We start from the raw sequence: 22,892 nt of genomic DNA, 5'->3' as shown, positions 1-22,892 counted from the left end.
ATGTGATGTCATCATGAGATTCTCATTCTTAATGTAAACAATTTCAAATATTATTCATGTAATCTAAAACAGACATATTATCCCTTATTCTCATAGTATTGGCCCTCCCCATTGTATCATGTCTTTGACAAAAAAAACTCAAGAAGTGCTGGACAGTCAATGTTTTTCCATTTTTAGAAGTTTTAATTTATTTGCTGTTTATTAATGACTATTACGACGATCTTTCTCACGATTTCTGGTTTTTGCTTGACAGTAGGTCATGTTATTCCATGTAAGTTTGCTTTTGGTTTATTTGTAGGTTTTGTCAAATGTTGAATAAGACGCTGATTTGTGGAGAAAAAAAACTAATTTAAGAGAAACATGAACAAGAGTTTCATTTTTTTATTAAGAAACTATTTATAGAAAAAGAACATGTGCATAGTAACAAACCTTATCAAACAATCAGAAGGGCCGATATGAGTAATGGTGCACATGATATTGATTACTACATGGAGCTTAGTCTTGCCAATACAAAACAGTACCGATTTTAATGCAGTTTTTTTTATTTCCAACTAGAAATGGCGCGGCAGAGGCCGACGCGTATCCCCACGCCGAATGTTTGACCTAGGTGTGCCCCAGGGTTGGTAATGTGGCCATGCATAGCTGAGATTGACCGTATTGTCATAAGAGAAGTTCATCATCAATTAGAAGTGAATTGGTGTAGAAATGAAGAAGTTATAGTAAAAGGCAATTTTGGGTGGGTGTGACATATGTGGGCAGGGCGCCCCAGGGTTGGTAATTGTGCCATGCATAGTTGAGATTGACCGTATTGTCATAAGAGAAGTTCAGTATCAATTTGAAGTGAATCGGTGTAGAAATGAAGAAATTATAGTAAAAGGCAATTTTGGGCGGGTGTGGTCTATGTGGGCGGGGCCCCAGGGTTGGTAATGGGGCCATGCATAGTTGAGATTGACCGTATTGTCATAAGAGAGGTTCAGTATCAATTTGAAGTGAATCGGTGTAGAAATGAAGAAATTATAGTAAAAGGCAATTTTGGGTGGGTGTGGTCTATGTGGGCGGGGCGCCCCAGGGTTGGTAATGGGGCCATGCATAGTTGAGATTGACTGTATTGTCATAAGAGAAGTTCAATATCAATTTGAAGTGAATCGGTGTAGAAATGAAGAAATTATAGTAAAGGCAATTTTGGGTGGGTGTGGTCTATGTGGGCGGGGCCCCAGGGTTGGTTATGGGGCCATGCATAGTTGAGATTGACCCTAATGTCATAAGGGAAGTTCAGTATCAATTTGAAGTGAATCCGTGTAGAAATAAAAAAGTTAAAGTAAATGGAATTTTTTGGTGGGTGTGGCCTATGTGGGCGGGCGCCCCAGGGTTGGGATTGGGGCCATGCATAGTTGAGATTGACCCTAATGTCATAACATAAGTTCAGTATCAATTTGAAGTGAATCCGTGTAGAAATGAAAAAATTATAGTAAATGGAAATTTTTGGTGGGTGTGGCCTATGTGGGCGGGGCGCCCCAGGGTTGGGAATGGGGCCATGCATGGTTGAGATTGACCGTATTGTCATAAGAGAGGTCCAGTATCAATTTGAAGTGAATCGGTGTAGAAATAAAGAAGTAAATGTAAAATAACCTAAAAAAATGAGTGATAATTTCTGACGCGGCCCCACCCCAACCGCTATAACTTTTGACCCAGGGGTCAGATCAAAATTCCAAATAGTGCAGGGTCGCACATATGCTCATAGCTACCATGTGTGTAAGTTTCAAGGTTCTAGTGCTTTTAGTGTAGGAGGAGATAGTGGCCAGGACGGACGGACGGACAGACGGACGGACGGCGGAGATAACCACAATATCCCCACCTTTTTTTCAAAAAGCGTGGGGATAAAAACACAAATTAAATTATGGAGCGACGTATTAAACATGTATGTTTTTCCCCGTTCCTACAGACAAATCCATACCACTGCAAATTATTATAAGTTTTCATTTTTCCCAAGTGCTATTGTGATGTGGAACAACCTCCCTGCCACTACAGTTTTACATCCTGATCTTGAAGGGTTTAAGCAGTCCCTGCTTTCCCAATCTGCCCCTTGAACTCCAGGAGACATGTTTTTATCAGTTTTTAACTTAAAATCACTTCACCTTATATGATAAATCTGCTAAGTATAAATCTATCGTACTTTTATCTTTCTAACTTTTTCACTTTTATCTGGCACTGACTGCCCACCTGTCAATAATACCCGCAAGGGGAGATAGACAGGATAGATCTTTTCACTTAAAATATTTAGATGTTTTCATTCAGAGAGCCCTCACATACTAAAAGCTTTTGCCGGTGAATTAGGTTTGCACCTCTAGTCAAATTATTACTGAAATTGATTAACACTGTTCAATAACAAAAATACTGCTTCAAAACCTAATCTTGATTGTTTAAAGTCTCTATAACGCTCAAAATCAACTGAAATTTCGTGAAGTATTTCGTAAAATAAAGTTAACACCTAAACAATCAGTGATCCTTATAGCAATAGCCACAATTTCAACGCTAGATGTGGTATGATTACATAGATTTTTGTAGGTACACAATGATCGTTTTTATTTATTTGTGACACAATTAATTCCATTTCAATTTCCCGCGAATATATCTATTCATACCCAGTGTTCTCCAGAAGCGCCAGCAGCTGGCGATTTCACTGGTTACTAACTATCTTGGCGCCAGCTTCTTTTCCCATAAATATCAATTCAAAACAGTGCAAAAAACTGTCGTTTTAGTACTTAGTCAGTGGCTACTTTGAAAATATAACTGGCTTCTCAAATATTTATGGAGAAGACTGATTCATACGACACACGAACACCAGGTTAGTGTTCGTGTGTTGTATGAATAGATATCGTTGCCGGAAATTAAAATGGAATCAATATGCAAAACAACAATAAAAATGAGCATTTTGTATCTACAAACACCTATTTTACCAGACCACATCTGACGTTGAAATCTCGGCAATTGCCATAAGGAACACTGATATTTAATTGGTTAAGTTTATTTTACGAAATATTGTACGAAATTTTCGTTGATTTTGAGTAGTAATGTCACTTTAACCTTTTTACAAGGTTAAAGATTCTAGCATGCGTTGTTCAATTTGTCCAATATTATTAGCAGGGATAACCTTTCACCAGCCCTTTCATAAATTCATGTCTGTGACAGTGCTGTCAGCTGTCGACATGGTCGGGTTTAGTTAGCATGCATTGAATCAAAACAAATACCCGTTCGTAATTTGTGCTTCAATGTCAAAAGTGCAATTTTTAATGCATTTTGGAACGATTCTAGATTCTGGTAGGATTAAATATGAAAATAAAAGTAACTCCTACGCATTCAGAGATTCGTGACAAGTAGTTGTTGTTGTATCCGGGCTCTTTGTCTTCTGACAGCGAAATAATAAATAGTTATTTTTTCCGCAAACGCAAAAACTACTAATAGTTGTTACGATAACGGGGGGATAACGCTAAAAAACGCTAACACTGTGCATTTTGAATGCAATTATCTAACTGAATTGAAATTGAAACAAATCGCCTTATATGGCGGCTTTTGCTATTGATAATAAAATAAATTCCGCAAAGAAGATCTGGTTTAAAAAAAGCATCGTTGATGAAACCAGAAATCAGAAATAAACGTTTTAAATGGTTATGATTTATAACTCGAAATTTTAATTGAAACTTTGAAATAAGTAAATAAAAACAACGTACCACAGATGAAAATATTTTTTTAAGTGTGAGTGACTTGTGTGTAACTGAAAAGTGGAGCTTGAAAGAAAATCACAAGGGCCCATTCTCACACAATTCGAAAGGGACACTAAGCTTACCGGTACATTAATTTCGAACATTTATAAAGTGCATTACATCGCATTGATAAAATTTATGAAAAAATAGATAGCTCTGTTTAAGATTATCACAAGAAGCTTTGTGTTAACAGGTCATGACCTACGTTTGCAAAGTTAATTTAAATATGTCCATGTTTATTCGCGGTCCTTTACGTAATGCTTGAATTCATATGCGTTTAATGAAAGCCGCATACCACGTGCAGCCAACGTGTAGCCGTGTAGTGCGTTATGTATATAAGCATGTCATATTTGTCGCCAATCCATCTTCAAACGCTCACCTTTTGACCAGCTGTTCAACGGCTCTCAATATAGGTTAACATAATTATAAATTGTCGGATGCTTTATTTATAAGTATGAGATGTAAAAGCTTGAATATCTGTTAACGAAAATATTTAATAACACGATGCAATTACACAAGAAAACAACAACGTTTTTTCAAGTACTTAAAATGGAATTGTTATAAATAAGTATGCACCTGCAATACCAGATACACATTAAATGTGTATGTTACTCATATTTGCATAAAAAAGCAAATTATGTGAAATAGACAAAGTTATCGAAAGAAATGACAAGAGTGTTTGCCATAACGGGAAGACAAAGACATTCATTGCCTCACATTGAGCGACGTAGTTACATTCATGCATTAGAAACAATTTTGGAAGATTCAAGCACAACGGACATGTTAAAGACTTATAATGCAGATTATACGTTCATGGTTGAAACTTACGCCGGAAGTTACGGACAATTAGCTGATAGACATGCGATGTCCTACCACAACTATGACGAGATATTGACAGAGAACATGGATCCAATGCCGCGTTTTCCCGAAAGGCAGTACAGCTCGGATGATATCACGAAGGGCAGAATTCAGATCAGCGGAATATTACGAAAAAACCAACCCTCTACCATTTTAAAAACAAGCAAATTACAAGTGCCAGATCATGCGGAAGAAAGAAAATTCAAAAGCACTCTTCCAAAACCAAAACCTTCAGGAGAATTGAATATCGACCACAAGCATTCCAAATGTGCAGTGGACGTGCACAGAGACGTGGCCGATTGTGACAGTCTGGACAATGGACTGGTAGAGGCGCTGAACAATGACCGCTTCATTCACGTGGGGAGTAATAGCATCTATTACGTAAGTGCAAACGTTTGAATATTTGCACCTATAATGTGCATGATTCACTCACAATTAAAGCTTCAGAGAAGGTCGGTGCTTATCGGTATTTAGAGTATACAAATCAAGAGTTAATGCCAGTTTGGTGTTCATTTAAATCGACATACAGTAAGAAGAAACACGTTAATAACCCACATTTTTTGTCTGTTCACTAGTTTTTTTCCTGCTACTCTTGGACCATCGTTAACTGCAATAAGGTTGTCCTGTGACAATTAAGAGAATGCAGTTGTATTATAAGCTATGTAATACTCCAGTAGCATAAACCGGTAATCAAGAAATCCTTTATTCCTAACATATAATTTAGCCATTTACTTAAGACTAGTAAACAAAATCAATACAATTAAAAAATCACTTATTATTTAATCACCATCTTCCAACTATTAATGCAAATGCAAAAGCCGTACGTGTTTTCATTTCATAATAATGTTTACATACCTCAAATTCGTCTCTTCATAAGCAATTTAAGTATTGTCTTCGATGATAAAGATCCAAAAACGGTGTATATTGCCAGACTTATATCAGTTATCAGGGTAAGATCAGGTAAGAATGCCATACATGAACACGCTTAACATTAAGTGTAAGCATTCTCAAAAGTTCATACACATTTGATACATTCTCACAAAGCGTGTCTTCCTTGCAAACAGCGCTCTGGAAAGGCGGCCCTCTGGACGAAACCTCCTGAACAAAACGTTTTATCAACATTACTTATTAAGCTATCATTCAAAGTCGTTTTATCTACGAACTAAATAGTGCGTTTCACATCCTTTTACATGGGAAATTGCCAAGCTGCGAGGAATTAATTTTATTAGATAACGTAAAGTCGGTAGCACGATGTAACCACGATATTAAACTAGTGACTTATTGAGTTCATTATATTACAACTCGAAACCGTGATATATATAATATATGAAATGAGAACATAATTCAACCGGCCACTCGCGTATTATCCGTGCATATTTGAAACATTTATACGCGTGTTCTTCGAACAGACCTGTTTTAGTAATTTGTCGGACATTGTTATTTGATTCGATTAAAGTAGTATCGGGTATCATCGCGCTCATGCTTCATAAAATTATCAATACAGTGGAATAATTGTAATTAAATTAATACAAATATTACTTATCATGGAATTGTTGAAAATGCGTTAAGAATCTATTATTGACATACCATAATAATATCGCCGAATGTCTTAATTTAAGATATTTCTGGTCAAACTTTCAACTAGTAAAAATCGCATTCTATACATAGATGGTGACGTCACTACGTTATTGTCAGTATGACTGGTGTGTACACAATGGTAATCAAAGCGCTGAAGGCACTGAAGATGTTCGCTATTGCATAATTTAACACGCAATTCATTTTTCAAAATCAATCGCAAGTTTGAAATTAACACACGCCATTCAACTATATAAAGTGTGTGTCATGGCGCACGGGTCGAGTTTTGTGTGCACTTTTTTTTTATCATCCTTATTATTTCATAGAAATAACTTAGACAAAATAAAAACAACATGCTTTTTGGACGTTCTGAAAGCATAGAAAGTATGATGAAACTGGTAATTAGAACTTAATATAAAGAAAATTTGCAGTCACCATCATATTAAAGGAATATTTTTTTCTAATATCAAATAACCATCTCACCAAGACTATAAATTCATAATGAAAGTTCCGTGTACAAAACTTTTGATTTTTGACACCATATACAAATTCAAAATATACAATAATCTTCGTATCTTGTATATGGAGGAATAAACATTGCTGTTTATGCTTTACTTGTTACCCGAGCAGTTCAAACGGTGTCAACAACGCTGACATAAACATAGGTATAGAGCACTAATGCGCTTTTAGGCGTAGCTGTTTTACTCAGTTTTCATCTTAGTGACTTTTACATAACGCCAACAGACACGCATGAATATTTTCGAATATTTAATAAACTGATTCGAGATACAACCTCTGAATTTTTGCTACATCACTGCGTATGTGCTCAATTCAAAGGTTGTAGCACTGTTCAGTGTAAGGAATTCCGGATTACTCTCTGTATGCTCAAACGACACAAATTGTGGCCCTGTTACAATTACGCGTTACAATCCATCTCGCAGAATTTCACTTTCGCCTCTCAGATGAGAAAACAATCATAAGCGAAATAATATAGTGTCACGATAAGAGAAAATCGTTTAATTATCATACCACAATGTTTGCCGTACTTGGTCAGCACGTCTGGAAATCATTCCTTAATGTGTGGATAGGCTGCCATTATTAACAAGTTTGCTATTTTAAATTCAATTTTGTATCAAAAAGCATTGTTCTTAAATGTGGCATTTTCAATTGACAATTAGATTTGTAATGATCCTCGTCATGCGAAAATGGGTCTTATTCCATATGCGCCCATCATATAAATAGCCCACTCAGCTATCTCTCCTTCTGGTAAGGAGAAACATAACATATTGAGTGATTTTATAGCGAACAGCATCGCCTATGGCCTGACTGCGCAAAAGCACATGTTGGGTTTAACAAACGCTTGCCGAAACGCATAAAACACATTTTCGCTTTTGATTTAAATGTGTCGAAAGAAAACTGCGTTTAAATCAAATATCAACATGCGATATATTTCGATAGTGAAGAAAGATACTCATAACAAGACATATGACGACACATATGAAGTGCTCTCCCGTAGTATATTTTTCATCTACTCACATTAATATGTGGTTTGACAATGCTAACACACATTTCATGCGGTGAATATGCAACTTACAGTTGAAAAACATAACACGATAGTTTAACTTTTGTTTAATTGAATTTATTTATTTAGAAAAGTAAATTGCAAACTTTATTTCAAAGTCAACGTATACGCCGACTACATTTTTAAAAGATATTTATTGTTATAAATATATTTTATATATAATATATTTAGTTGTTTTCGGTTTTAGCAATTATAAAGCATTTTCGAGGTTGCCTATAGTATGCCTGTAGTAATTGATGAACTCATATCCAACTGTCTATGTATTGAGAACTGTGAATATAAACAAGCTAAACCTTCTACTAACCTTCTACTATTGCGTTGCTAGCACCCGTAAATATAAAAGATCGCCCATATCTGTTGAGAACCAAAGAACGTTCTCCAGAAATACCCGCTGTAGAAGCATGAACGAGGTTACGAAACAGGTCATTCGTATTATTATTATAAATTGTTTGTTAATTTCGGGTTTAGCGATTATGAAACATTTTTTTTGTCTATCGTATCGCTGAAGTTATTGTTGAACTATGTTCAACGTTTTTTAAATTGAGAATATAAATAAGCGTTAACTTTTTCCCGAATCTATTAATAGCCTCAATTTACGAATGACATATACTGCGTCATTGAGGTGTATGAGAGAGCGTAACCTATTGCGTTGTTATCGCCCGTGGACTTTCCTTTGTTTATCGACAGGCGCATCTATTAATAGCCTCATATTATGAATGGACTGAGCAAAAATACTACGTCATGAAGACGCTGCAGAAAGTGGACTATTTTATTCAGTCATAAACAATCTCCTCCGCGACACGTACAATACGATCATTGTTTATTGATTCTTTTCTAAAAAAAGCACCGTTCGAAACTATTGCATATAACACGATATTAATATCATGTTTCCATTTGTGAATGAATATAATTGGAGAACTCAAATCTCTTGCATAAATTATACAACTCTTTCTCGCGCGGATACGCGTAGTAAGCGGGTATTGGGCTCCTAGTAGCTAAGGCGTATCGACCTGAATTTAAGACTAACCACCTTAGACGGTCGCTAAGCGACCATCTTAAAACCGTACACTAAACAACAGCAAAAAATATCGCAAAAGGAGTTTGTTACGGAAAACTTCGAAATACCGTTAGGGCCATCGTGGTTGCACATTGAAATCCAGAGGGCGACAATGCGATAGTGCGCTAGTACGATGGCGACAATGCGACAATTCGATGGCGACAGTGCGATAGTACGATGGCGACAAAACGATGACAAAAGTACGATTACGCGACAAAACGATGGCGACAATTCGATAATACGATGACGACAGTGCGACAATACGATGGCGACAGTGCGATAGTACAATGGCGACAATACGACAGTGCGATAATACGATGATGATAGTGCGACGATACGATGGCGACAGTGCGATAGTACGATGGCGAAAATGCGATAGTGCGATGGCGACAATGCGATAATACGATGACGACACTGCGACAATACGTTGGCGACAATGCAATAGTCCGATGGCGACAATGCGATGATACGATGGCGACAGTACGATATCGCATTGTCGCCATCGTATTGAATATAAAAACAACAAAAACAGGGGGAAAAAGAACAACAAAAAAGAAAAAGGAACAGAGGATGAACATTTTAAGCATTATTGCATTAATAATAGATTTCCGAACTTTTTGCGATTCTTTTACAAAATGGCATTCATTATTCGATTGCAGTAAACTTAAATATTTATACATAGATGGCATTTTGTAATAACATGTTTTTATGTATTGTTTTCTAATGTTTCTAAACGCCTAGCAAATGCAAATAAAATGAAATTCATCTTCAATATCGGTCGAATGCCACATGCAGTATCGTTGATTTCTAGAAACGTCTCTTGCATAACAACCGGTTTGAATATGTAGTGGATGGGCTGACAATCTTAATCTAGTGAAAAAGAATCTCAAACTTCTTGGTAAAATGTCAAAGTAGGACTCGTATTCAAAATTGATTTAAAATTTTTGATAAACATCTTACATCGATATTTTCAGATCTACATATCTACATACACTGACATACCTATGCATATAAATGGGATATCTACCCAGCTCACCATATTTATGCATGACATGTGTTAAGTTAACCTTTAATAATCGTTTGCAAAATTTAACAATAGCTGTCAGAAGACAGCGCGCTCGACTTTTCGATTGCTTGACAGTATAATGGGGAAATTGTTCATATTCAATAAGGTCAATGTAATATAGTCATATTCATGCTGGAAAAGGACCATACTTGAAACATATTGATCGCTAATGTTTTAAAGAAGTGGTATATTATAGACGATTCTGAGTTCATGTATATTTTCCACAAGCTATTGAACATTTGTAAAGACATAAAACAAACTAATAAGATTTTAATTCAAGTTTGATAGCAATAACTTGGGTGTGGTAGTTGGACGGTGTTTCAAAAATAAAATCATACAAATAAATATTTGTGTTTTTTTTTAACACGTTTGAAAAAAATCTTTGTGTGTGTGTGGGGTGGATATGGGGGGAATAATGTGGGTGTGTGGTCAATTATTAGAAGATATTTAAAAAAATAAGAAGAAGAAAAAGGAAAAATGTTTTTTTCGGGGGTGGGGGGAATTCTGGGGTGGGGCCTGGGGGATGGTTTGGGTGGAGTCCAATGTGTTAGGTCAGGTAAGTGTTGTAAGAGCTGTGTTAGTGAAACACAATGCCCCCTACTGCGCCGCTTTGAAGCCATATATTTGACCTTTGACCTTGAACGATGACCTCGACCTTTCACCACTAAAGTATCTCTTCGGAAAGTCAAGCTAAAAAGGTTTTCTTTCCAGCTCCTTACATTTAGTATAGCCCCAGACTTCCGGAGCATTGTTTAAAATGGAACCAACAAATGCGTCAAATAATTGACACAGTATTTTTGGCTTTTAGTCATTACATTTAGATAATAATATATTCATTGCTTTTAATACTTTAGGTGTTCCTAATTCAATGTGATACTTCCAGTATAATTAAAAACAACCCCAAGATAGTTAAAATCTTTCACAACTCGACTGGCATGTCCATTGTAGGTCCACTTTTTATTCGGCAATAATCCGCCTCTTTTCCGAAATACTGTTATTTTTGTTTTCTATGTATTTATTTTAAATCCCCATAAATTACAATAATAATGTTGATTATCTAATTTTTGAATTTCATCGGGCGATTTACCTAACGTATAAGAATAAATCCTTGAGTACGTCTGAAATCGGTGACAAAAATTCCAGTTGCGTGAAGCATAACCGTGTAGTCAGAGCTCTTTTTTAAGATAAGAGTATTTCACTCGTGCCTTTTTAAGCTGATGAGTAAAATACAAAATCAAAGACTTTGATCTTTGTATTTTATACAAAATTTATACATGAATATGCAGAAAACATGTATAAGTAATAACAGGGGGGGGGGGGGGGGGGGGGGGCCTGCGTATATGGGAGCTTACCGCGTTTAAGTGAGAAAGTTGTTGCAAAACTTCAAAAATGGCGTCGTTTTAGTGTTTTTCGTGAAGGAGTAGCGGGTATTTTCACCCGGTAAGCCAGTTTATATTTATATTTCTTTTGAATGAATACGCCCTTTCGGCTCTCCGGTGTTTGTGCTCCCCTCGTTTTTTTTTGTTTCAAGATCGTAGACGTAAGGATAAAAAAGTTATTGAAGGAAAACCGTTCAAAAATCTGTTGTCTCCTTACGTGACGTTCGAGAAATGGGATGTGCAAATATCATTTTCTCTTATAATACACAGTATTGATGCACGTGTACAGTAAAATATAACTAAAACCATGATTATTTTATTTTCCCGACGCTGTTTTATCTCTTATAACTAATTTATTGCCAAAAACTATTGGTTTAACCCCTTTGTTTGGAACTGACTTCCTTTTAAGCACATTTTGGGACATGACTTCCAAATACACGAACTTTCTGTCGTGAATGAATTTACCATTGATATGAATGTTTTAAAGAACGTTTCCCCTGTTTGAATGTATACCTCTTCCATACTTTTCAAAGATACGAAACCTCAAGCTACATTACAAAAGATAAAACATAACTTGTATTGTTTTAAACTGCGACACTATACGTGGGGAGCTTCACTTTTTTGCAATATAAATGTACTATTAAGCAGCATAACGCCCTTTTTGGAAGGGATATTATGTTCCGATGTTATGTTAACTACTTACCGGTTCGGAATCCATTTTAAACTTATTGGCGGGTGCACACAGCAGCGGATAATATGCAGGTCAAAAATAGATTTTACATCCGGTGATGCTGGTTTTGACACCCGACGCATATATACATTTATGAATGAAAGGCTTCATGAACGTTGACGTCGCTCTTGGTTACCAGAAAAATTCCCACGTACGGATTTCAACCGTCATTGTTTACGATCTATTAAGTGCACAAGTACTGAATTTGTATAGCGTTTTTAAAGGTGTATGTCCAGCGCGTGTGCCGGGAAAACAAGGCTTAATGTATTTTTTTGTTCAGCTCTATAATATTTATATCAAATCTGTATGAAAAATGTTGGTGAACATTAATCTGGTGTTAATTTTTGAAAATATTGAGGCGTTCATTAGTTATGGATCTAAAACGGAGCATTATTATTCATATTAAAAAAAACGGGCGTATTGCATATTAGTTCGGAGACATGAAATTATTTCGAAAGAAAGCCATAAGAGGTTCAATTCTATATGAGCAAGTCTCGCTGCGCACGATTACGCTCTTGCTTCTCGTATGTATTTGACTCTTATGAATCTTCGCAAATACCTACAGTAGTGTTTTATTTTGCTTAATCTAAATTAAGTTATGCATCTATATGTACTTTAAGCAGCATAACATGACTTCCAAATGACCAACAGCTCTTTCATAATGTGAAAGAGATTGACACGAAATACCTACCCATCTATAATAAAATTTATATGTGTACTTCAATATTATAGTTTTATAGCATTTTATGTGGTGCAATATAAGCGTTTTCTTAATCATTTTACGGTAAAATTATAAAAATGTTGTACACAAAACCTGCCGACCAACTGATTCAATTTACCGATTTAAAAAAAAAGATGTGTTGTGGGGTGGCTGATGTACGATATAATAGAATGTTTATCAGCCCTTTCAGTAATATTTTAATTAATTAAATGTATTTTTATGACGCGTCGACCTTATTCTGATATGAAATTTTCTTTAACCATTCTTTTACTGTCTTTTCAGATGAAGAAGGTTAAAGGGCGATAATAAGTGCATCTTTCGTTGCAGTATAAAATTATGTAATTAGGAATTTAACATTAGCGGAGGACTGGGATACCATTCCCCATTCATGGACCACGTGAGTTTAAATGTAGAATATGCAAGAGAGAGTCCTTCAACAGAGCCGGACTAAAACAGCAAATAAAACAAACGAACCAAACAAAAAAATGTACAGCTGATGTGTTATGTGTTTTTTTGTTTGTTTTATTTTATTATTTCTACATAGACAAGTCTGACATATAATTGCTATGAGTGCTACTTAATTACACGTTTTGTTCCGTATATGTCATGCTAGTTTCTCACTTTTTTATGAAAATAAACCAGTATCTGTGTTACGTCATTTCTACCAACCATGTCTCTGCATACATTTTCGAATGTATTCAGCACTTACATACATGATAAAAAAAGATTTGGGTCGGAATGAATTCGTTATGCATTTGACATATTAACTTAAGATTAGAAGGCAATGTTATGAACACACGAAATAATCTTTCTATGTGAACCAATACTTTATTCCCTCAATACAACAGTCTTAAATAATATGTATTCACATATGTATAAAAGATAAAAAAAAATACATGTATATATTAATCACTTCTACTGAAATCATATTGTGTATTGCATTTGCACAAATCTTTCTATCCACTACAAATTCACTTTTTGCGATTATAATATAGTGACCAACTCAGAACTGGTTTAAAAGAAGGTAGTCCAAAATGTGTCACATCAAAGTCACATCGTTATGGTAAAACGTGTCAAATGTCATTGTAATAAATAAACAATTGATATTTAAGTTTTCATTAAAAAAACATCCACCGATATGCATCTTCTAAGCAGGTGTCAGGTATTCCAAATTGCTTCATGTATTCCGAATCGCAACGATGGCAGTATATTTGGTTACAGCAACCTTATACTACTATCGAAACGGCTTTACTCTTTTCTGTTTTTCATTACACTTATATTGCACGTTCATGTGATTGTTTGGCGTGGTACTTCGACGTCATCGTTTTTGTTTGATTGGTGGGCTTTCTAGAGCGGTACATACTTCGTTACGCCGTCTTTTTTAATCTTGGCATCCTCGACATACAATGTATATAACTGGCGTCTTGATATCTGGAAATAGTAAGCAATGTATTCCGTTTATTAGGCATAGTATTCCGCTTGATGCATATTCAAACATAAGTATGTCCATATGTGTTAAAATAAACAGGTAAGAATTACACTGTGTTAATAATACCGTCGAATGTCTTATATTTTACACACACTAAATGTTAGCGTTAAGTACGCGATAAAACATTAAATAATAAAAAATAATAATATAACAATTAATAAAAAAAGATAACTCTTGATTTCCTCAAGTGAAAATGATTTCTAATACACTCGCACCAATGCGGAATTCATTCACGCGCATAAAACCTTCTAACATAGGAAAGAACTGTTTATCATTTGGAAGTCAGGTCCCAAAATGTGCTTAAAAGGAAGTTTAGTTCCAAAAAGGTGGTTAAACCGTTATAATTCGGCATTAAAAGAATTAATAGACATAAAAACGCGTCGAGATAATAAAATAATCGTGATTTATGTTATATTTTACTGTAAACATGTTCAAATACTGTTTATTTTGAGAGAAAATGATATTCGAACTTCAAACATCTCGAAGGTCAAGAAATTAAACAACAAATTTGTCGACGGTTTTGCTTCAATAACTTTTTTATTCCGACGTCTACGGTATTGAAACAAAAACCGAGGGGAACACAAACACTGTAGAGCCGAAAGGGCTTATTCATTCAAAATAAATATAAATGTAAACTGGCTTACCGGGTGAAAATATCCGCTACTCCTTCACGAAAAACACTAAAACGACGCTATCTTTGAAGTTTTGCAACAACTTTCTCACTTAAACGCGGTAAGCTCCCATATACACAGCCCCCCCCCCCCCCCCCTGAATAAAGAACATGTCTTGTTTACATATGCATTTTGAAATGGCTGATCAAATAATCCGAATTGGGGCAATGTTGGCCCAACTGATAATTGCACACAACGCGTATGCCAATTTTTATGAAGATTTTGTTTCAAAAGTATAATTCGTGCGTATTTGGAAATGTTCCACGAGTATTTTACGCAAATTTATACGCATCTTATCTGGAACTCTGCTGACCGTGTAGTACACATTGAATTTTGAAAAAGAATACATGCTCATTAAATAAATGCATTCTGGTGTATTTCACATTACCATAAGCAGCATAAAAATCTGTCTTACGCACTAGTTGAAATTCTTAAGAAATTGTATTATAAAGTTATTTGAAATTAAGCACCACTTACCGTTGTGTTTATATCCATGTTAGTAAAACGTGGAAACCCCACACAGTCACGTGATCCCGCATCATGGAACAGCTTGCCTTAATAATGTGTCTGATGTACGCAAATATGAGCCACTAACAGAAAGTGCTCTTTCGGTAAATCCAAATGTCGACGCATTAAATCCATGAGAGAGAAAATAAACCCGAGCTGTCAGATAATCGCATCATGAAACCCTGTTCCAGGGCTTGTCATGACATTTTAACGAAGCGACGCAACCACACGTATATATGATCCTTTTAATGTGTGCATATAGCAATTGCGTATCAAATAGTATATTTACTTGTACTTAAAACTTATTATCCAACAAGCAGTTTATTACTCGACAACCAACAAACAGTAAGAATTTTTTCAAAACTCTCTCGCCTTTAATGCGTCCCTTGTATTGCGCAAATATTGTGATTGTTAATTTATTAGACTCAACAGGTATAGTTTATTCTCACCTTTAGCTAATTTTAAAGGAAACATTTCCCCTCACCAAATATTACAAGCAGTAACGTCAGCCTTTAACAAACGAGAGCGCCGATGGCGTTAAAAGCATAGGTGCAAGATACAGGGAAGAATGGCGTCACGTGGTATAATGTAGTTCGATATCGCCATCCGCGAATTTCTCAAATCAATAATTTCAAACAATTACCGACTATTTAAATAGATAATCTTTCCATTTACATCAGTGTTTGAAACGCTTATGAAAAATAATTACCCAAGCCTTTCAAAATTTAAGCACGGACAGATCTGTATCTTTTCACAAATGAAAATAGACGCTACCCTATTTGTCTGCGTCAAGAATTTGTCGTAAAACTTGTGGTAAGCGTTAGATGCAGACGTGCACAACAGATTGAGTTCTGAATACAGATTTCTGAATGCAGATTTTTATAGAAACTCCTCAAAGCAGTTACTTCCCTTGCTTCGCCCGGTCAGTAACTTCTAGTATAAGGGAGGCCACTGCGTAGGAGATTGAGATTTATAGTGCAGATAGAATTGTTTTACGAACGAAATTTGTTTTAGGTTATAAGAAGATTTTTTGACATAAAACGGTCTTAGAAAAATTCACTAAAAACGGTGTCAGCAATATTCTTGGAAGAAAACGTTAGAAAAACGTTTCCAAATTTTTTTTGTAAGAATGACCATATACTAAATTAAATAGATATTTCGTCTGATTTTTGATCAGGTAAGGCTTCATAATGGGTAACCGAACGATGTGGATTTTTGAAATGTGGTATATACCATAAGCATAGGTGCGTAAACGCACCTATGCTAAAAATGGCGCGGCAGAGGCCGACGCGTATCCCCACGCCGCATGTTTGACCCAGGGGCGCCCCAGGGTTGGTAATGGGGCCATGCATAGTTGAGATTGACCGTATTGTCATAAGAGAAGTTCAGTATCAATTAGAAGTGAATCGGTGTAGAAATGAAGAAATTATAGTAAAAAACAATTTTGGGTTGGTGTGGCCTATTATGGGCGGGGCGCCCCAGGGTTGGTAATGGGGTCATACATAGTTGAGATTGATCGTATTGTCATAAGAGGTTCAGTATCAATTTGAAGTAAATCGGTGTAGAAATGAAGAAATTATAGTAAAATGCAATTTTGGGTGGGCGTGGCATATGTGGGCGGGGCGCCCCAGGGTTGGTAATGGCGCCATTCATAGTTGAGATTGACTGTATTGTCATAAAAGAGGTTCAGTATCAATTTGAAGTGAATCGGTGTAGAAAAGAAGAAATTATAGTAAAAGGCAATTTTAGGTGGGCGTGGCCTATGTGAGCGGGGCGCCCCAGGGTTAGTTATGGGGCCGTGCATAGTTGAGATTTACTGTATTGTCATAATAGAGGTTCAGTATCAATTTGAAGTGAATCGGTATAGAAATAAAGAAATTATAGTGAAAGGCAATTTTGGGTGGGCGTGGCCTATGTGGGCGTGGCCTATGTGGGCCGGGTGTCTCAGGTTTGGTAATGGGGCCATGCATAGCTGAGATTGACCGTATTGTCATAAGAGAGGTTCAGTATCAATTTGAAGTGAATCGGTGTAGAAATAAAGAAATTATAGTAAAAGGCAATTTGGGTTGGCGTGGCCTATGTGGGCGGGATGCTCTAGGGTTGGTAATGGGTCCATGCATAGCTGAGATTGACCGTATTGTCATAAAAGAGGTTTAGTATCAATTTGAAGTAAATCTGTGCAGAAATGAAGAAGTTAATGTAAAACAAGGCTATTGTCAAGCAATATGTTCCCCTATCGGCTCCACCATTGTCAGAAATTCCACCACTTTCAGATTTTTTGGGGGGTTGCCATAGCAACCACAAATTTTGACGTAGGAACAAAATTAAATGACGTGCATAATGTCCATATTGCCATCTATCCATGTTGCAAGTTTCATGAAAAAAGATTAAGAACTTTTAAAGTTATCGCAGGATCCAGAAAAGTGTGACAGACTGACAGACAGACAGACAGACGGAGTGGAAACCATAAGTCCCCTCCGGTGAAACCGGTAGGGGAAAATAACATAAGAAAATCTGTGACCCGGCCCCGCCCCGCCCCAACCCCCATAATTTTTTACCCAGGGGTCAAATCAAAATTCCGTCACTGTCACCGTCGCACATATGCTCATAGCTACCATGTATGTAAGTTTCAAGGTTCTAGTGCTTATAGTGTAGGAGGAGCAGGTGGCCAGGACGGACGGACAGACGCACATCACCACAATATCCCCACTTTTTCTTCGAAAAACGTGGGGATAAAAATAGCACACGCACTATAATTGTGATCTTGTTTGAAGTACATGCAATAGTTAACACGTGATATAAAAATATGTTGACTCGATGTTGCAAATAAAAAAAAGACAATAATTATAGGATTGAAATTTGGAGTCATTCGATTATGATTATAGCATGTAATTATTATTAATTTATTTATTGTACAGTGCAACGCCACATTGAACACCAGTCCAAGCGTTGGAAATAGCATTAGAAAAAAGGACCTTAGGAGCAGATGGCAAAAACCGGATCTAAATCCACAGAAAGACGCCCATCACACGGTATGACTTCACGAAATAAAAATTCATTAGAACATTATACGAAATTTTATCACGTTTACATAAAAAAATCCAACAGGTTATTTTTTGTCGGTCTTCGAAGCAAGTTTATGACTTGAGAACGTGTATCTCAAATACTTATAAGATGACATTGTGCAGGTTCTATTAAAACTGTAAACAGTTATAGGTGTTGGAATACATTAACAATCCCAATATTATAGGTGCTTGTTTGCGTGCGTGGTTATGTTGCAGAAAAGTACTTACTGGTGCTGTATAACGTTTCTTCGGACGTTGTGTCTCAATTTCTGCCAATAAGACCTCGTAACGCTACCGCATTCAGAAGAATTGGCGTAAATGACTAAAATGTCCCTTCTTTTAGTTTAACTTGCATTCTGGCGCAGCATAACAGGTCGCGTAAATACCGCACTTATACTATGCATAATGATTGGCATTACGTACTTGTTGGCGAATATTCAATTAAATTCAATTCTGAATATAGATCGATGTCATTAACGCTACTAGACAAACAAATTTCGATTCGTAATAGATGTGTTGGCACAAAACGAAGAATGCGAAACTGTTTTATGGTGTTTTCTTTCATTAATCAATAGTAAACAGCCTTGTTGGAAAGTGAAGTCGCACTTTACGTACTGTCTGAATAAAATAACGCACACAGACATGCATTACAAACACGCGTGCATGCATGTGGGAAGGTTATCTACCAACATTCCGTATTTTGTCTTATTTCAGTGCCCCGCTGAAAAGAAAATCAAGAAACACGTGTTCCTTGCTTGTCTTATCCTTCTATTGGGCGCCATGTGCATGTTAGTCGTAGCAATCATCGACGGGTGGATGATGCACAACAGCGGAAGAGGCGTCAATGGGAAAGACACGTTTTTGGGAAATAGAAGAAAATTCGACACTTTACTAAATTCGACATTTTTACTTGATAATTATAACGATACCGGTCCAGGTAATTTCACAGGGAATGTTTTCGATAATACGAATGACTAGAACGGCGTCATTGACAATAAAAGTGAACTCGCTCAATAATTCTTATCCAAACGTTCAGTCCATGATGGATAAGCTATCGCGTGTATTTTTCAGTATGTGTTGAAATGTGTTTTCGATGTAAAATTAAGTTTTTATTTGAACTTGATTCAAAGTAACATGAGATTTTCCCGTGATATGTTGCACCAACTGGTCTAGTTAAATGAAATCAGTCACTCGATATAATACATAATGCAGCAGTGCAATCGTTTAAATAACATTTTAATAATTATGAGCAAATAATACGAACATCAATTCGAATTCAAATACAATTGTTCGAGCGAAAGAGGTGTAGCACGTCAATAGCCTAATGTAAGCCAATTCGCTATAATGTTCTACTTTGATTAGGAAGTTTGTAGTAAGTGCTTGATGCCAACCTTTTCACCATTAATAACTGTGTGTTTGTAGCACTTTCATGTCTACCTGTTCACTATTATGTACACCACGTATGAAGAGTTTTGTGGCAATTGCTTAATGCCAACATTCACAATTAATATGTACTAGTACCGTATATAATATTGTTCATTACTTAGATTAAGAGATTTGTAGCAATTGCTTCATGCCAATCGAATACAATATTATCACGGCCGTCACCTCGTGTTTGAGGTGCATTAATAAATGAGCCGATGCAACTTCCGATGTGGCGCTCAGGCCCGAATGTTTTGAAATTTCATGGATACTTTGACAGGGTTATTAGGTTTTATATGTTTTTTTCGGTATATGTCGCATTATTTTAATCAACGCGCTGAAGGCACTGAACTTGTTCGCTATTGCATAATTTAAGACGCAATTCATTTTTCAAAATTAATCGCAAGTTTGAAATGAACACACGCCATTCACATTTATGAAGAGTGTGTCATAACGCACGGGTCGAGCTTTGTGTGCACTTTTTATCATCCTATTTATTTCATAGAGATAACTTAGACAAAATAAAAACAACATGGTCCTTTTTGGACGTTCTGAAAGCATAGAAAATATTATGAAAATGGCAATGAGAACTGAATATAAAGACAATTTGCATTCACCATCATATTAAATGAATATTGCTGGAATATCGAATACCTATCTCACTAAGAATATAATTTCATGATGAAAATTCACTTTACAAAACTTTTGATTTTTGACACCATATACAAATTCAAAATATACAAGAAGATCATTGATGAAAATAAATCTGCGAGCAATACTTTTCACCCACGAATTAGGTAGTCATCAAGACAGCCCTGTTGATCCGTACATTGTTGTTTATGCATTACTTTTAACCCTAGCAGTTCACACGGTGTCAACAACTCTTACCTAAACATAGGTATTCCGGACTACTCTCTGAATGTTCAAACGACACAAATTGTGGCCCAGTTACAATTACGCATTAAAATTTATTTCGTCGCAGAATTTCAGTTTTGCTTTCAAGATGAGAAAACAATCATTACCAAAATGGAAATCGTTCCTGAACGCCTGGATAGGCTGCCCTTATTTACAAGTTTGCTATTTTGAATTCAATTTTGTAATGAAAAGCATTGTGCTTAAATGTGCCATTTACAATTGGCAATGAGATTTTTAATGACCCTCGTCATGCGAAAGTGGGTCTTATTCCATATGCGCCCATCATATATATATATATATATATATATATATATATATATATATATATATATATACTAGTATATATATATATCCAACTCAGCCTGCTCATCTCTCAGTCTGGTCAGGAGATACATAATGAGACCATAACATATTGAGTGATTTTATAGCGAACAGCATAGCCTCTGACCAGACTGCGCAAATGCACATGTTGAGTTTAAGAAACGCTGGTCGAAACGCATAAGACCCATTTTCGCATGACGCGGCTATAAAATTGTGATTTAAATGTGTCGAAAGAAAACTACGTTTAAATCAAACATTAACATACGATATATTTCGATAGTGAAGAAATATACTCATAATAAGGCATGTGAACACACATATGATGTGCACTCCCGTAGTATATGTTTTATCTTCTTACACTTATGTGTGGTTTGACACTGACAACACACAGTTCATGCGGTGAATATGCAAGTTATTAAAGTGAAAAAAAAACACAATAGTTAAACTTTTGTTTTCATTGTATTTATTTATTTAGAAAAGTAAATTGCAAACTTTATTTCAAAGTCAGCGTTTACGCCGACTACGTTTTAAAAAGATATTTCTTGTTCTATTTAGTCGTTTTCGGTTTTGGCGATTATAAAGCATTTTTGAGGTTGTCTATATCATACAAGAAGTAATTGGTGAACTCATGTCCAACGTTTTATAAATTGAGAACTGTGAATATAAACAAGCTTACCTTTCTATTATTGCGTTGTTGGCACCCGTAAATACAAAAGATCGCCGCTATCTGTTGAGAACAAAATAACGTTTCCCAGAAATCCCCGCTGTTTAAGCATGAACGAGGTTACGAAACAGATCATTCGTGTTATATTTAATTGTTATACGTATTCGGTTTTAGCGATTATGAAGCATTTTTGAAGTAGTCTATCGTATCCCTGATGTAATTGTTGAACTCATGTTCAACGTTTTATAAATTGAGAATATAAACAAGCGTAACCTTTTACAATGGCTTTGTTTTCCCGAATCTATTGATAGCCTCAGATTAACAAGCGTAACCTGATACTATTGAGTTGTTACCACCCGTGCAATTGGACTCTCCCTTGTTTATCAGCAGCCGCATCTATTAATAGCCTCAGATTATGAATGGGCTGAGCAAAAATACTACGTCATGAAGACGCAGCAGAAAGTGGACTATTTTAATCATTCATAAACAATATTAATCATTCATTAACAATCTCTTCCGCGACATGTATAATACAATCATTGTTTATTGATTCTTTTCTATATACGCTCTGTTCGAAACTACTACATTTAACACGATATTCATATAATGTTTCCATTTGTGAATGAATATAATTGGAGAACTCAAACCTGTTGCATAAATCATACAACTCTTTCTCGCGCGGAAGTGGCAGGTAGAAGGCTCTACGTAGATAAGCCGAACCGACTTGAAATTTTGAGTAACCAGGTCGGGCTACAAAGACCTCGTGAAGAGGCCAGTAGGATCCATTCTTCAAAAATTCTACAGAAACATGCATTCACAACCTAGTTAGAAACGTGAGAAACCTTTACAAGTAGCGGCATGGTGGAGTTTTTAAAAGCATTTCGATGATTTTTTTTCCTGTATGACAAGCTAATTTCCACCCAATTAAATCGCTAACGACATCAAACGGTTGCCTACAACATTTTTATACTAGATGGTACATGCATACAAATATTGGCTTCTTGTCGACCTAATAGAGCATTACATTTTGCATTATTCAAAAAGAGATGGAGTCAATGCTTAGGAGATGGCGCTAATGATAGGAGGTGGCGCCAATGCAAGACGTTTCA

General features: G+C 36.0%; 2 protein-coding genes across 7 annotated transcripts in view; one reads left to right on the top strand and one right to left on the bottom strand.

Annotated features, from left to right (window-relative positions):
- LOC127843771 (RUN domain-containing protein 1-like) overlaps positions 1-6,275 on the bottom strand; it is a 50,353-nt gene extending 44,078 nt beyond the window's left edge. For 3 of the 6 annotated variants that reach the window (XM_052373533.1, XM_052373570.1, XM_052373580.1), the window contains exon 1: positions 3,249-3,393. The gene's annotated coding sequence lies outside the window, so the exon portion shown is untranslated. Of the gene's footprint in view, positions 1-3,248; positions 3,403-5,474; positions 5,689-6,206 lie in introns of those variants that run through there. The other 3 variants (XM_052373559.1, XM_052373552.1, XM_052373544.1) reach the window with 3 other exon arrangements.
- On the top strand, positions 4,626-19,594 carry LOC127843916 (uncharacterized). The gene is made up of 3 exons (XM_052373846.1): positions 4,626-5,000; positions 18,315-18,428; positions 19,176-19,594. Exons 1-3 carry the CDS (start codon positions 4,626-4,628, stop codon positions 19,437-19,439), a joined length of 753 nt encoding a protein of 250 aa, XP_052229806.1. The 3' UTR covers positions 19,440-19,594.
- The last annotated feature ends 3,298 nt before the right edge of the window (positions 19,595-22,892 follow it).

Source organism: Dreissena polymorpha, chromosome 1, assembly GCF_020536995.1.
Source record: "Dreissena polymorpha isolate Duluth1 chromosome 1, UMN_Dpol_1.0, whole genome shotgun sequence".
NCBI lineage: Eukaryota > Metazoa > Mollusca > Bivalvia > Myida > Dreissenidae > Dreissena > Dreissena polymorpha.
The sequence above is the reverse complement of the archived record's forward strand: the minus strand, read 5'-3'. Positions and strand labels throughout refer to the sequence as shown.